Source organism: Epinephelus fuscoguttatus, linkage group LG4 (genome assembly GCF_011397635.1).
Source record: "Epinephelus fuscoguttatus linkage group LG4, E.fuscoguttatus.final_Chr_v1".
In the NCBI taxonomy this organism is placed as follows: domain Eukaryota; kingdom Metazoa; phylum Chordata; class Actinopteri; order Perciformes; family Serranidae; genus Epinephelus; species Epinephelus fuscoguttatus.
Window position 1 is genome coordinate 5,360,634 of NC_064755.1, and position 12,112 is coordinate 5,372,745.

Genomic DNA, 12,112 nt, shown 5'->3' on the forward strand with positions numbered 1-12,112 from the left:
CTTTTAGAGGACACCTCTCAACATGTAGCATGCACTGTATGGTATACGTATGGTGCTGTGCATTGACAGTGAACAACTTTTGTTTGAAGTATGTGATAGCACTGAAAATTATTGATTTGATCACAACACAGCACGCTGTTTGTCTTAACAAAGACTTAGCTCTGATCAAATTGTCTTCTGCTGAAGGTAGACATTAAATACCAGAAAATCAGCCAGGCTTACATTTTTTCTTCTGTCCAAGCTTGTAAATGTGTACATCTGTCAGGAGAGATTCCTATCTGTCTAACAGAGCACTGTGCTAATCCTTCTATTAGAGGTTTTAAGAAGCCGTGACAGGAGAGGAGATAGCATTAAGCCCTCTCTGTTGGGAATGAGCTTCAATCTATTGACAGATGCGTGTTTAATCGCTCTTATTAGCGTACATGCACATACACAGAGAAACCAAAATCTCACTCAGATGCATTCTCACATACTCAACTCATACACACATCAATCTGCTCTGTTGTCTGTCTCAGGGTGTTTTTAGCAGCAGCTTAAAAGCTCAGTGACTGGTTCACAGTGTGATAATGGCTCCTATCTAGAAATGTCCTGTTCCTGCAAGACGGTCATCATTCTCATCAATTACCTCCTCAGGGCTTCCACACACTCCTCTGCAAACACACACACTCACAGACTCTGAGCACACAGCCAGTGTTTCAGTTTGTTCTGGGGAGTGCTGTTCTGTACTCACTCTGTCGTTTCTCCTTGTTCTCAACACTTTCTGCTTGTTTGGATTTCGTGTCAACCTTGATCCTTCTCATTTGCTGTACTCATGTCAGGTTGTCTGGGATTCTTTGTCTTCTGACGGTCTGTTCAACTTGGGGATGAGCATGGCTCATTTTATGGTTTGAATTTCTTAAAATACTTAAGGTGTGTTTGCTTTACCTCTGTAGACATTTTTCCAGCTTCAAAACTGGGCCAACATTTGCATTCATTACCATGTCCTTGTGTTTTGTTTCTTCAGGTATGCAAAGTTTCCTCAGCTAATATTTAGCCTGAATCTACTTTTCCGTCCCTGACCTCTCTTCTCCCTCCTTCTTCACTTACCACTGAATATTTCCCCCTCCTTTTTTCTCCTTTTTGTTTTTCTTCTTAATTAGATCAGTTACAGGTGGCCTGTTTGTTTCTCGCTACATTAAAGTGAGAATGTCGTTTAGAGACCTGGTACATTTTGCAGGTGAAGTAAAAAAAAAAATACACTTAACATTCAAAAAATACCCTACTTACACTACTCTGCTAATGACCATATTCTCTGTAAATATAGACTACAACTCGACATCTGCAGAAGTGCATTATTATAAAATGCTGAAGTATCTGCTGTCTCAGTTTTGGTTCTGTGTATTTTACCAAAGAGAGGAGAGAATTGTATCAATCGTGAAGAAAATATTTGTACCCAAGATGCTTGGCATGCAATGTTGCCCTCAGTTATGGGGTGCCACAGGGGCCTATTCTTGGACCACTACCGTTGCATTACACATAACACACATTCTTTCTAATCTGTACTTGAAACCTGAACAGTGTAATCTTTGAAAAAAAGAAGTAACAGATTATTTATCTTATGAATAAAAGTTTATTTTCTAAACAATGATATGCGCCATTGCTCAATTCAATAAACTCAGGGACTTAGCAGCTATAGCAACTCATATGCCAGAAAAAAATTTGTTGGCTCATACACTATGTCATTTAAGAAACGTCAAAAGACTATGTACGAAATGTGTAACTGTAATGTATAGGTAGTTTTCAGAAATGTATAGTGCCAATGGTTTTCCTCTGTTTCCTGGGCTGGCTATAGCCTTACTTGTTTTTGGTATGACCAGGAGCTTTAGCTAATGTTAGGTAATGTCAGCAAATTTTATATAGATAAAGCACTGTAACTGACATTACCTTGTTGGCTCTTGTGTATTTTAGTTTATGATACCCAACATTTTAGCATGTCCCAAATCAACACTTGAGTGGCTTTACAACAAAAGTAAAACACACCATACACTGTACCTCACCTGGAGACACGTTTGTTGTTTCTTCTAGTGGTCCTGTTCCACCAGCTCTCAGTCAGGTCACCTGATGATGCCTTTAAACCAAATAACTCACAATCATAGGCTGTATATGAAGACGGACAACAAAGGAGCATCCCAAAAGTAAAAGCAAAACATGTTCATGGCTACAGTATAAGCCATGAACTCTGCCCCTTTTATCTTATTGGATGTGACATGGGCAAAAAAAATCTGAGTAGATTACATATCAAATAAATTTTCCCAAGGATGGTTTCTGTCATTTTAGGTAGTTCTTAAACTGCAGATGTATGTTCAATTGTTAAGTTTGGTTTTAATAGTGAACAGTGATCTCTACTACACAGACTCTAGCTCCAAATGCTGTCACCAGCACAAGAATGCGGCTGCCATATTCAGGATACTTTGGCTCCTTTTTTGAACAATTGGAGAAAGTGGAAACAAGTCGTCCTGACAACCTTCCAACATGACTTGTTAAATAGTACATCTCAGAGGTGTGGACTACATTCACGTGACTTGGACTCAAGTCCAACTGAAGTCTCAAACTTGATGACTCGACTTGATCAACAAGAATGATTTGTGACCTCACTTGGACCTGACTTGAAAATATTTGATACTTTCCCCCAAGCCCAAAGATTGAAAAGTATTTTATTAAAAAATTGTATTAAATCCACATTGTTTGAACCAATCCAACAGCATCCAATCAACTTGCAGGAGAGAACTGTGAAGAACTAACGTTACATTACTGAGTGCCAGTTGGGAAAAATTATGCCAAAGATAATTTTGTACAAAACTAGGCAGCTGTCACCAAAAACAAGTTCCACTATGCAAAACATCAAAAATTAGACATAGACTATATACAGTGGTGGAAAAAAGTTTTTGGACACCCCATGCATTTGTGAAATATTGCATTAAGAATCACTCTTAGGTCTTCAAGTGCAATTTCTTTTAGTACAGTCACAGCCAAAATACTAAATAAATCCAAAAAAGCCATTAAAAACTTAAAATTGATTGGTTCCATAAAAATACATAAGAAATTTTGAGTATTGGGTCATTTTGGTACCAGTGATGAAGGTCGTTCTTTTTATTAAAAGACACAATTTTTGTTGCCAAGCTTCATGTCTACATAAAGCCAGCACATTGGAAAGTTCTTCAGACACAAAAATGGCTAAAACAAGGAACCTAACGCAGGAAACATGCCTGAAGATAAAGATTCTCAGCCAGGAAGGGTACAGCTGCCGCCAGATAGCCAGGAAGTGCAGATGCAGTCCTTCAGCAGTTGGATACACTCTGCAGAAATACAGACAAACCAACAGCTTGGAAGACAAACCAAGATCTGGGTATCCAAGGGTTTCTTCAGCAAGAAATGACCGCATCCTGATCCGCATGTGCAGGCAAAACCACCGAATGACATCACAGAAGCTTCAGCAGCAGTGGTCAAACCAAACTGGTGTCCAGTGTTCCACCCGCACTGTATGTGGCCGACTTTTAGATCATGGCTTAAGGTCCTACAAGGCTATCAAGAAGCCCCTGATCAATGAGAGACAGAGGTTAGACCGGCATCGTTGGGCCCAGGCACACAAGAATTGGACAGCCAGGAATTGGAAGAAGATTTTCTGGTCAGATGTGTCCAGTTTCCAGCTTTATCTTCCTCCTACTAATGTGAGGGTACGCAGAAGGCCAGGCGAAGCATCATCTCCAGCATGTACAGTACCTACTGTCAAGCATGGTGGAGGCAGTATCATGGTTTGGGGATTCATGAGTGCTGCTGGTGTTGGTCATCTCACTGTCTGTGATGGCACATTGAACTCTACCAAGTATTGTACCATTCTCGAAACCCACATGCTCCCTTCTGCGCATGCACTGTTCCGTCGAGGTAAAAACTGGATGTTTCAACAAGATAATGCCCCTTGCCACACATCCAAGGCCAGTAGAACTTGGCTGCAGGAGCACAGTATCCAGGTCTTAGAGTGGCCAGCTCAGTCCCCGGACATGAGCCCCATTGAAAATCTGTGGTGGATTATCAAAAGGTCTGTTTCAAAGTATAAACCAAAGAATTTAGAAGAATTAAAAGCAGTAATTCAAGAAGAATGGGACAAGATTACCCCTCAACAGTGTGAAAGGCTCGTGGGGAACATGCCAGCCAGGATTAGAGCTCTACTACGTGCCAGTGGCAGGACTACTAAATATTAATTTGATGATGTGATGGTTTATTTATTTTTTGATCAGTTTTGAACACATTCTCTGTTATTTGTTGACTTTGATACCGACAATGTTGAGAACTGACATATTGAAACTGTCAAGAATTTAGTTTTGTTAGTTTTTCTTGCAAACAATAAACAAAAAAAATATAATTTGTATTTGTTTGTATCTGTCTAATGCAGCCACACCTTTTGAAACACAAAAAAGATTTTTCCACAAATATTTCATGATAATATTTGAGATTGTGTAAAATTTTAAGGGTGTCCGAAAACTTTTTTCCACCACTGTATATTATATATTATTATTCAGTTGTTAAAAAGACATTGCCTTTGGTGAAGAGCCAGCCTGTTCTCATTCTGACGTTGTCAAATACCACCACTTTGTCAGTGATTAAGACATCAGACACCAACAGGAAGAGCCAGCTTTTACAGCATTAGGATACGCTGCTGAGTGGCATCAGCTTGAAACACTGCCAGCAGCAACATAATATAAGAACATGGGATGTCTCCACTGGGCGGAAAGGGAGGGGGGGTGGATGAGTCCAGCAAACCTTGGACTTTCAACTGGGAGCCCGCTGTTAGCCTCCCAAATGAATGAAAACTGGTGCTTGGTCAGTGACTTCCGGCATCAGACACCAACCACAAAAACGTCCTTTCACATCAGCATCCCTTGTAAGTCTGAGGAGGGCAGGTGGGAGGGTTGGTGGATGGGTCCAACAACCACCAACTTTCACCCAGGAGAGCAGTGTTTGCTTCCTGTATGATTGTAAAGCCAAACCTTGCTTTTTTTTCTCCTGACCCTACCACATGCATTGTGCAAAACATAATCGCATGCATTTGCTGTTGGAGAAAAATACGTCAATTTGCGGTCTTGTACAGACGTAGTGAGTTTATTTTGAAAGATACTGTATGCAAACTGTATATTTCCTGTGAAAACTAAAGTATACTTTGAAAACACACAATGCATGTAACAGGCTGAAAGTGACATGGCGTCCCAGAACATCAGCAACCAACACACCCAGGGTACCTTGCACGTCATTTCTTGATGTGGAAAGTCCATGACCAAATGTCGATATGTGACAAGGTCAGAGTGAGAATGTGTTGGACAAAGCATTGATATGTGACAACTTGGGATTAAAACCCTTTGGAAGAGCACATGATGACTTGTTTAGGACTTGCAACTTGAATTTTAAGACTTGGGACTTGAGTGCAAAGACTTGAGATGTACTTGTGACTTGCAAAACAATGACTTGGCCCCACCTCTGGTGCATCTACAGTGATTGTATGCATCAAGGAAAGAAACAATACATAATTTGTGTAGTACCCAGTTCTTCTTTAGATTGTTTGATGGTGCTGACATATACTTGCATATAAATAAGATTTAAGGACATTAAAGTTACTGCTGCTTTGTTAGCTTTTTTTGTTGTTGTTGCAAAACCCCAACTTCACTGGTTTGATTCCAGCTTGCAGCCTTTTTTGCATGTTATATCCCTCTTTCTGCCCACATTTCAGTCTGACTCTCCACTGTCAACTATCCAGTGAAGGCAGAAAAAATGCCCCCTTAAAAAAAGGAAAAAAAGAAAATTCTCACAAAAGCACAGCAGAACTGACTGACATTTTGATGTTTCTCCATAGCTGAAGATAAAAGGGTCTTCCTCTCAGCCACTGAGGCTGAACAGAGGCTCTTGAGGGTCTTCATCAGACATGTTAGAAAAAGTCCTTCCCCCTGAGTCTCTGTTTCTGTTTTCCAGCAGAATGTCTACTATACAAGCTCGCAGCAGCTTCACCTGGGAGTACTAAGTCCAACGATTGACGATGATGACAACAAGTGTTTGGTGGATGTGAACAGCAGACCTAGGCTGCTGGAGTGCAGCTACGCAGCCACCAAACACATGAAGCTCACCTGGACATTCACTCAGGTAAACCACACTCAAACAGAGGACCACATCTGTACATGTTCAGTGCAGTCTTTGCAGCCAGACCTTCCATGCACCAAAAGACAGAATAAACTCCAGCTGTGTGCATGTTTTACCCCCGTCAGGCCCTCTGGTTAGATGTACTGTATGTTGCCTTTGATCTTATTGGTTTGCTGTTTGGTATTCTGTATGTAGCTGTAACTTCCTGCTGGTTGTCTGCTGGACCAAAGCTGCGTGGTTTTAGAGTGCATTTCTTAAATAATTGAGTAGGATTCATGCCTCCTCCTGTCCACTGTGTTTCTTCCTCTAAGAGGAGCCTCTTCTGGGTTCGTTAAAGCATGGATCATTCTTCTGTTTTTTTATGCGATAGGGGTTTTTAAAGCACATCTACTTTCAGTAATGAGCTTTCATACATCCACAGTGTCTGACTTTTAACAACCTTCTGTCTTATTTTTAATCTTCACAGTTTTAATGTTGTCTTAGAACGTGACAGATAAGTGCAGGGAGCTGGATAATTAGTATAAAGCAGACACTACTGTATTCATGCCTTAGGCATCTCTGGTCTGTGTGTGTGCATCTGTACGAGACTGTGTGTGTGTGTGTGTGTGTGTGTGTGTGTGTGTGTGTGTGTGTGTGTGTGCACACGCTGTTTTCTTTTCCCAGACAGACTGAATAAGAGGCTTACACTATCGTCTAGATCCTCTCTCTCTCTCTCTCTCTCTCACCCATTGTCCAGTGTCCTCAGAGAACAATACCTCACCATACTTCAGCTCTCCAGTTTCCTCATTGTCTACAGCAACTGGACACACCGGCAGGGAAACTTGCCCTAAGCACTGGCCAGAATCAGAAATCTCATTTCTAACTTATGTCAGAAGTCAAAGCGATGAAACCCATTAGGTGCATACCACTGGGGTTTTTGGAAAGAATACTCCATTTTCTTCATAAAAGGTTGGTGGAGTCAAATAAAGCCCAATATTGAACTAAACAGAGCACGCTAACACAGACGATGAAATATTAGATGTATCAAAGATTCAAAAGGGAAGTGAACGTGAAATGAAATGAAATAATCATATTCGTCAGGTCAAACTAGTTCTCGATCAGAGGAAAGGATTAAAAGTTCAAGTTAAAACTTGCGTGCAAAGCAAAGTAATCTTAGGGTTGAAACCTGGCAGCCCAGTCACCAGAAGAAAATTTTGCCAGTGCACTTTTCTGCAAACCACCAACATGTTTGCACATTTTATACTTATCATATCAACATTTCTTAAGTTATGAGCTGACTTTGTCATCAGGAGGTGGAGGGGATGGTGGATGGTGTGTCTCCTAGGCAATATGCCTGCCAAGCTGCAGACCACTGTTCAAGAGGAACAATCAACAAAACCTGCACTTTTTTAGCAATCTGTCACTGTGTTTCCAGCAACTTTTTAACCCCCAAATATGGGTGTTTAAAGGACTCATCATTGTGCTTCTTGTAGCTGTTTAGCCCCCACACATGGGTGTTTTAAGGGAACTGTCGCTGTATTTTCATGGGTGATTTTTAAGGGACCCATGTTTTTCCAGCAGCTTTTTAGCTGCTTTAGTTTGGTGGAGTCAAATAGAGTCCAAGATTAAACTGAACAGAGCAAGGTTACACAGATGATGAAATGATGTATCAAAGATTCAAAGGAAAAGTGAACATGAAATGAAATGAAATGAAATAATCACATTCCCCGTATCATATCAACATTTCTAAAGTGACGTAGTTATGAACTGACTTTTCATCTGGAGGTGGAGGAGTTGGTGGATGGTGTGTCTCCTGGGCAATATGCCTGCCAAGTTGCAGACCATTTTTCAAGACCAACAAACCGATCATGATTGAGTGAGTTACTGCTATGTTTTTCAGCAGCTTTTTAGGCATCAAACATGGGGTTTTTAGCGGCGGATAGTGGCATGAAACATGATTGTTTTTTACAGAGACATTGCTGCCCCTACAATTATTTATTACAAGTATTTTAACCTAAACATGATCTTCCCCTAACCATAACCAAGTTGTGTTTGTGCATAAATCTAATCACATTAATCACAGCATTGTTGAAAATTTAAAGTTGCAATGCATCTACTACATAATAACATGCAAACGTAATGTATCTGTGGTTTGCAGAAATGTACAACTTTTTTTTTTCTGGTGATTGGGTTGACTCTGGCTCACCAAGTACTGTTTTGTAGCTGTTCAGAGAAGGTCTTGAGTTTTCCATCTACCATAAGTAGAATATTGTTTAACCAAGCAAATAATTAAAGACACTTGCACTGTTATCATGACTAATGACTCGAAGGCACATCCACTCATTCATGGTAGCCGTGTAGAGGTACACTATCATATGCAAGGTAATTTATACTAATCAGGATCCTAGCAACCAAATCAGATTAGATCAAATAACATGCATGCATTGTCTTACCAAGTGCTTCACTCCATGAGTGTATACTTCTAATGCCAACAATCAGTCCTGGTACTGGCCTTTAACAGGGTGGACTTTTATGATTATTTTTCTAATTTAATTATGGGAATGGTTTCAAACATAATTTAAGTCCAAATATCTAGCTGCAATTATACGAATCATCGCAGCAGAAATACAGTCTGTACCCAGAGGGCTGCTGGTTAGCCTACAGCAGGACAGTGATGGTTTGCAAACCAGACTCCATGATTAGCCAGCCAACAACTGAAATGATCCTAATACAAAATGAATTATGTTAATTAATGAAAACAACATGATTCCATTAAAAAGCAGCAGAAATTATTACAGTAATATTTCTAATAGTCAAACTAACCACAGATAGGTGTGTTTGCGCAGTATTTTGTGTTTATGCATGCATACATATTTATAATCTTGAGCACTGAAGATGCGTAGGAAGGCCATAAAGAATGTAGGCTGAGGAGCTGACACACAGATGAAGGCACATGGAGATGAGAGAGGAAAGAGGCAGGAAGAAGAAACTCACAGGTGGAGACGGACAAAGAAGAAAAAGTGTAAAGATACAGGCAGCAGAAGACAGAAGGAAGAGATGAGAGCTAGAGAAAGGGAGGGTGAGGGAATATACAGACAGATCAGCGGTGGAATTTAATGAAAAGGGAAGAGTCAGAGAGAGGCAGTGCTGGAAAGAAGCGAAGTGAAGGAGAGGCGGAGGGAGGCAGTGTTTCATGTGAAGCGGGCAGTCAGTATTTGTGAATTATTGATAAGTAGATCTTTTACAATATTGAACTGAGCTTGACCCCAAAGGAGCAGACATCAATAGAGAGAAAGACAGAAGGAAGAGAGTGGGAGAGGGAAAGAGAGAGAGGGAGATATTGCCTCACAAAAATCTGCCAAGAGCAGGTAGGATTTTTTTTATAAATCAGCTGGTGTTTTCTGATATCAGTGGGTTTTCTTTCATCTGCTATTTATTTTGTTGGTCTGCTTTTATTTGTCCCTTGATAGACACCACTTACCTTAAGGTATCCCAATAAAAAGTTTCATTTTGCAAATGCTGAGCACTCACCACGGTTCATTACATGCAGTGCAGAACAGAACACAACAGTGCTACAAGAGTAAGGAGCAGGCTGACTCATAGAGCTTCCTGAGGGAGAATGGTTAGCTTGCAGACATCAAGAGAAACAGCAACTCTTAGTATCGATCACAATACAGTGTATAAATCCAAACAGAGAAGCACTGGAACAGCACTGAAAATACAGCTGATAAGAATAATTTACATGCTTTATGCACTCCTCTACTGTTGGATTGAGATTGACCTCCTTGAAAAAATGACCACATAGGTCGTTTGTACAAGCAGCTTTTTAAGACCCATTTTTACATTTATTGTTAGGCAGGGATCTGTAGTGTCTGTACTTATTATTAGTGGAGCAAAGGAGGAGGTCAGGTGATGTAGTAAAACAACTGTTGTATCCTCATAGAGCACCTCCTGTTAGGAATGCACAGTATTGGATTTTTTTTTTTGCCAATATATAACAACTCAATTGACTGATAATCAATACCTAAATTTAGTGATCATTAAGTCTCTTCTGTAGTAGAATTAACATCATATTATGCATGCATACTCTTATGGTGATGGCCCACCAGCAGATGGAGACATGACATTGAATTCTTTTTAAAGTATAATATTCATTTATTGTGCAAAATAAGAAAAAAACACGCTGGCCAATTCTGATAGTTCATTTAAAAGCTCATATCGGCCAATATTGATGACATGCCAATATTGGCCAATATCAGTGATGTACCAATATTTTCAGCATGTTGGCTGATTTTAATATTTAATTTTAAAACAAATATCGGCAGATACCGATGACATGCCAATATTATTGTGCATCCTTACTTGATATGATTTTCTACACATTTGCAGCCCCCCGAATGATGTTACATACTTAGCATAAAGTTAAATACTTAACGTAAAGTTGGACGTTAGGTATAGGCAAGTAAAGTTACTGTGGTTAGGTTTAGGAAAAGATACCTTAAAATGACTCAAAGTTCACATGGTTCCAAACACCACCCTCCTGGGTAAAGTCCTGGATGAAAGGGGTTTTTTAACTGGTTTTGTGACCCATCCATCACCTCAACCTGCTTCCTTATGAGGCCACTTCTCTGTTCACTACAGTCAGCGCATTAGTCACGTGATCGCAGCCTTCCAAAATACATGGGTTATATACGAATTGCTCATAATGACTTGGGATATGTACAAATTTTGGCGCTTTTCTTTTCATAGGAAAATGTACAAACAGTGCATTAGAGCAGCCTGAGTATGAGTACACTCAACAATGCATTACGTGGTGGTGGGCACAAAATGTGTTAAAATTACTTGCTGGCAACATGAAAACAATGCAAATGTAAAGTCAATGAGGATTTTTTCTCATGGTGGACACACAAATTAAATATAAAGATTTATGGGTCAAACTGCTGCAAGTTTGCCCGTTTTGGCCAAAAACAACTGACACAGGCTACACCATCACTGAACATTTTGCTGGTAACTGAAATACACTGTCAGTAGGTTTGGGCAGTTTCTAATTTTTCATACCTTCATACCTTCCTGAAATTTCACCTGGGTAAATATTATATGACAGTATTAGTGTGTGGCGCCATCCCTGCCCCCACAGGCTACTTTTCCCAAGATTTTTTAAGTTTTACATATAATATATACACAATAGAAACTTGCACAATGTAAAAAAAAAAATAAAATAAAAAAGTAATATTCCTTCACCCTTTTCCTTATTAAACAGAGAAATACAACTGTGCATCTTTTAATCCAAGTTTCTCTCTTTACCCAGACTAACACTAACATTAGCTCAATTGCCTAAATTGTAGACCACACTTCATTCAAACTGCACACAAACAAAATCAAAATCACCAAAACCATCTCACTTAGTTTTGTTCGTCATCTAGTTAGTCAGTAAAACGTTCAACAACTCTGGTTTGGTGGAAATAAACCCTTCATTTAAATATGCTCTTTTACCCGTGGTCTCTCTTTCTCTTCTGTTGCTGGCTGGCAGTTTACAGTCCTATAATGTTATCCCTACCACCAGCTGCCTGTTCCACTGGTAGAGACAAAAGACTGACTTCTTATGGTGCCTGCTGTGCACTACGTATATAATGAGTTTAACAGGGATGAGCATCTTTATGTTTGACGGTATTGAAAATCACACCATCAGGACCCTTGTTGTTAGTAACCATTTTGCTGATACGTTCAGTATCAACTTTTTGTGACCAGATAATTAGCAATATTTCCACATTTTGTCAATAGAAATTGTTTACCTCAAAAGGTATTAGCTGTTTGAAATTAGTTGTATAAACGTGATTACTAGAAGACACGGCTGAATTTTGCACATTTTGTGCAAACCACCACGCAACACTTTGTTAAGAGGTCATGCCCATTTCACATTTCTGTGAGACTGTGTGAAACCAAAAGTCAGTGTTGATGTTTTTCTTGTTAT

At 39.7% G+C, this 12,112-nt stretch overlaps 1 protein-coding gene across 2 annotated transcripts in view; it reads left to right on the plus strand.

The window, feature by feature from the left end:
• The window catches only part of galnt18a (UDP-N-acetyl-alpha-D-galactosamine:polypeptide N-acetylgalactosaminyltransferase 18a), a 311,892-nt gene that overhangs the window by 273,120 nt on the left and 26,660 nt on the right, over positions 1 to 12,112 (plus strand). The window contains exon 10 of one of the 2 annotated variants that reach the window (XM_049574447.1): positions 5,998 to 6,165. In XM_049574447.1, the coding sequence (XP_049430404.1) occupies positions 5,998 to 6,165 (168 nt within the window). The remainder of the gene's footprint in view (positions 1 to 5,997; positions 6,166 to 12,112) is intronic. The other variant, XM_049574448.1, reaches the window with a different exon arrangement.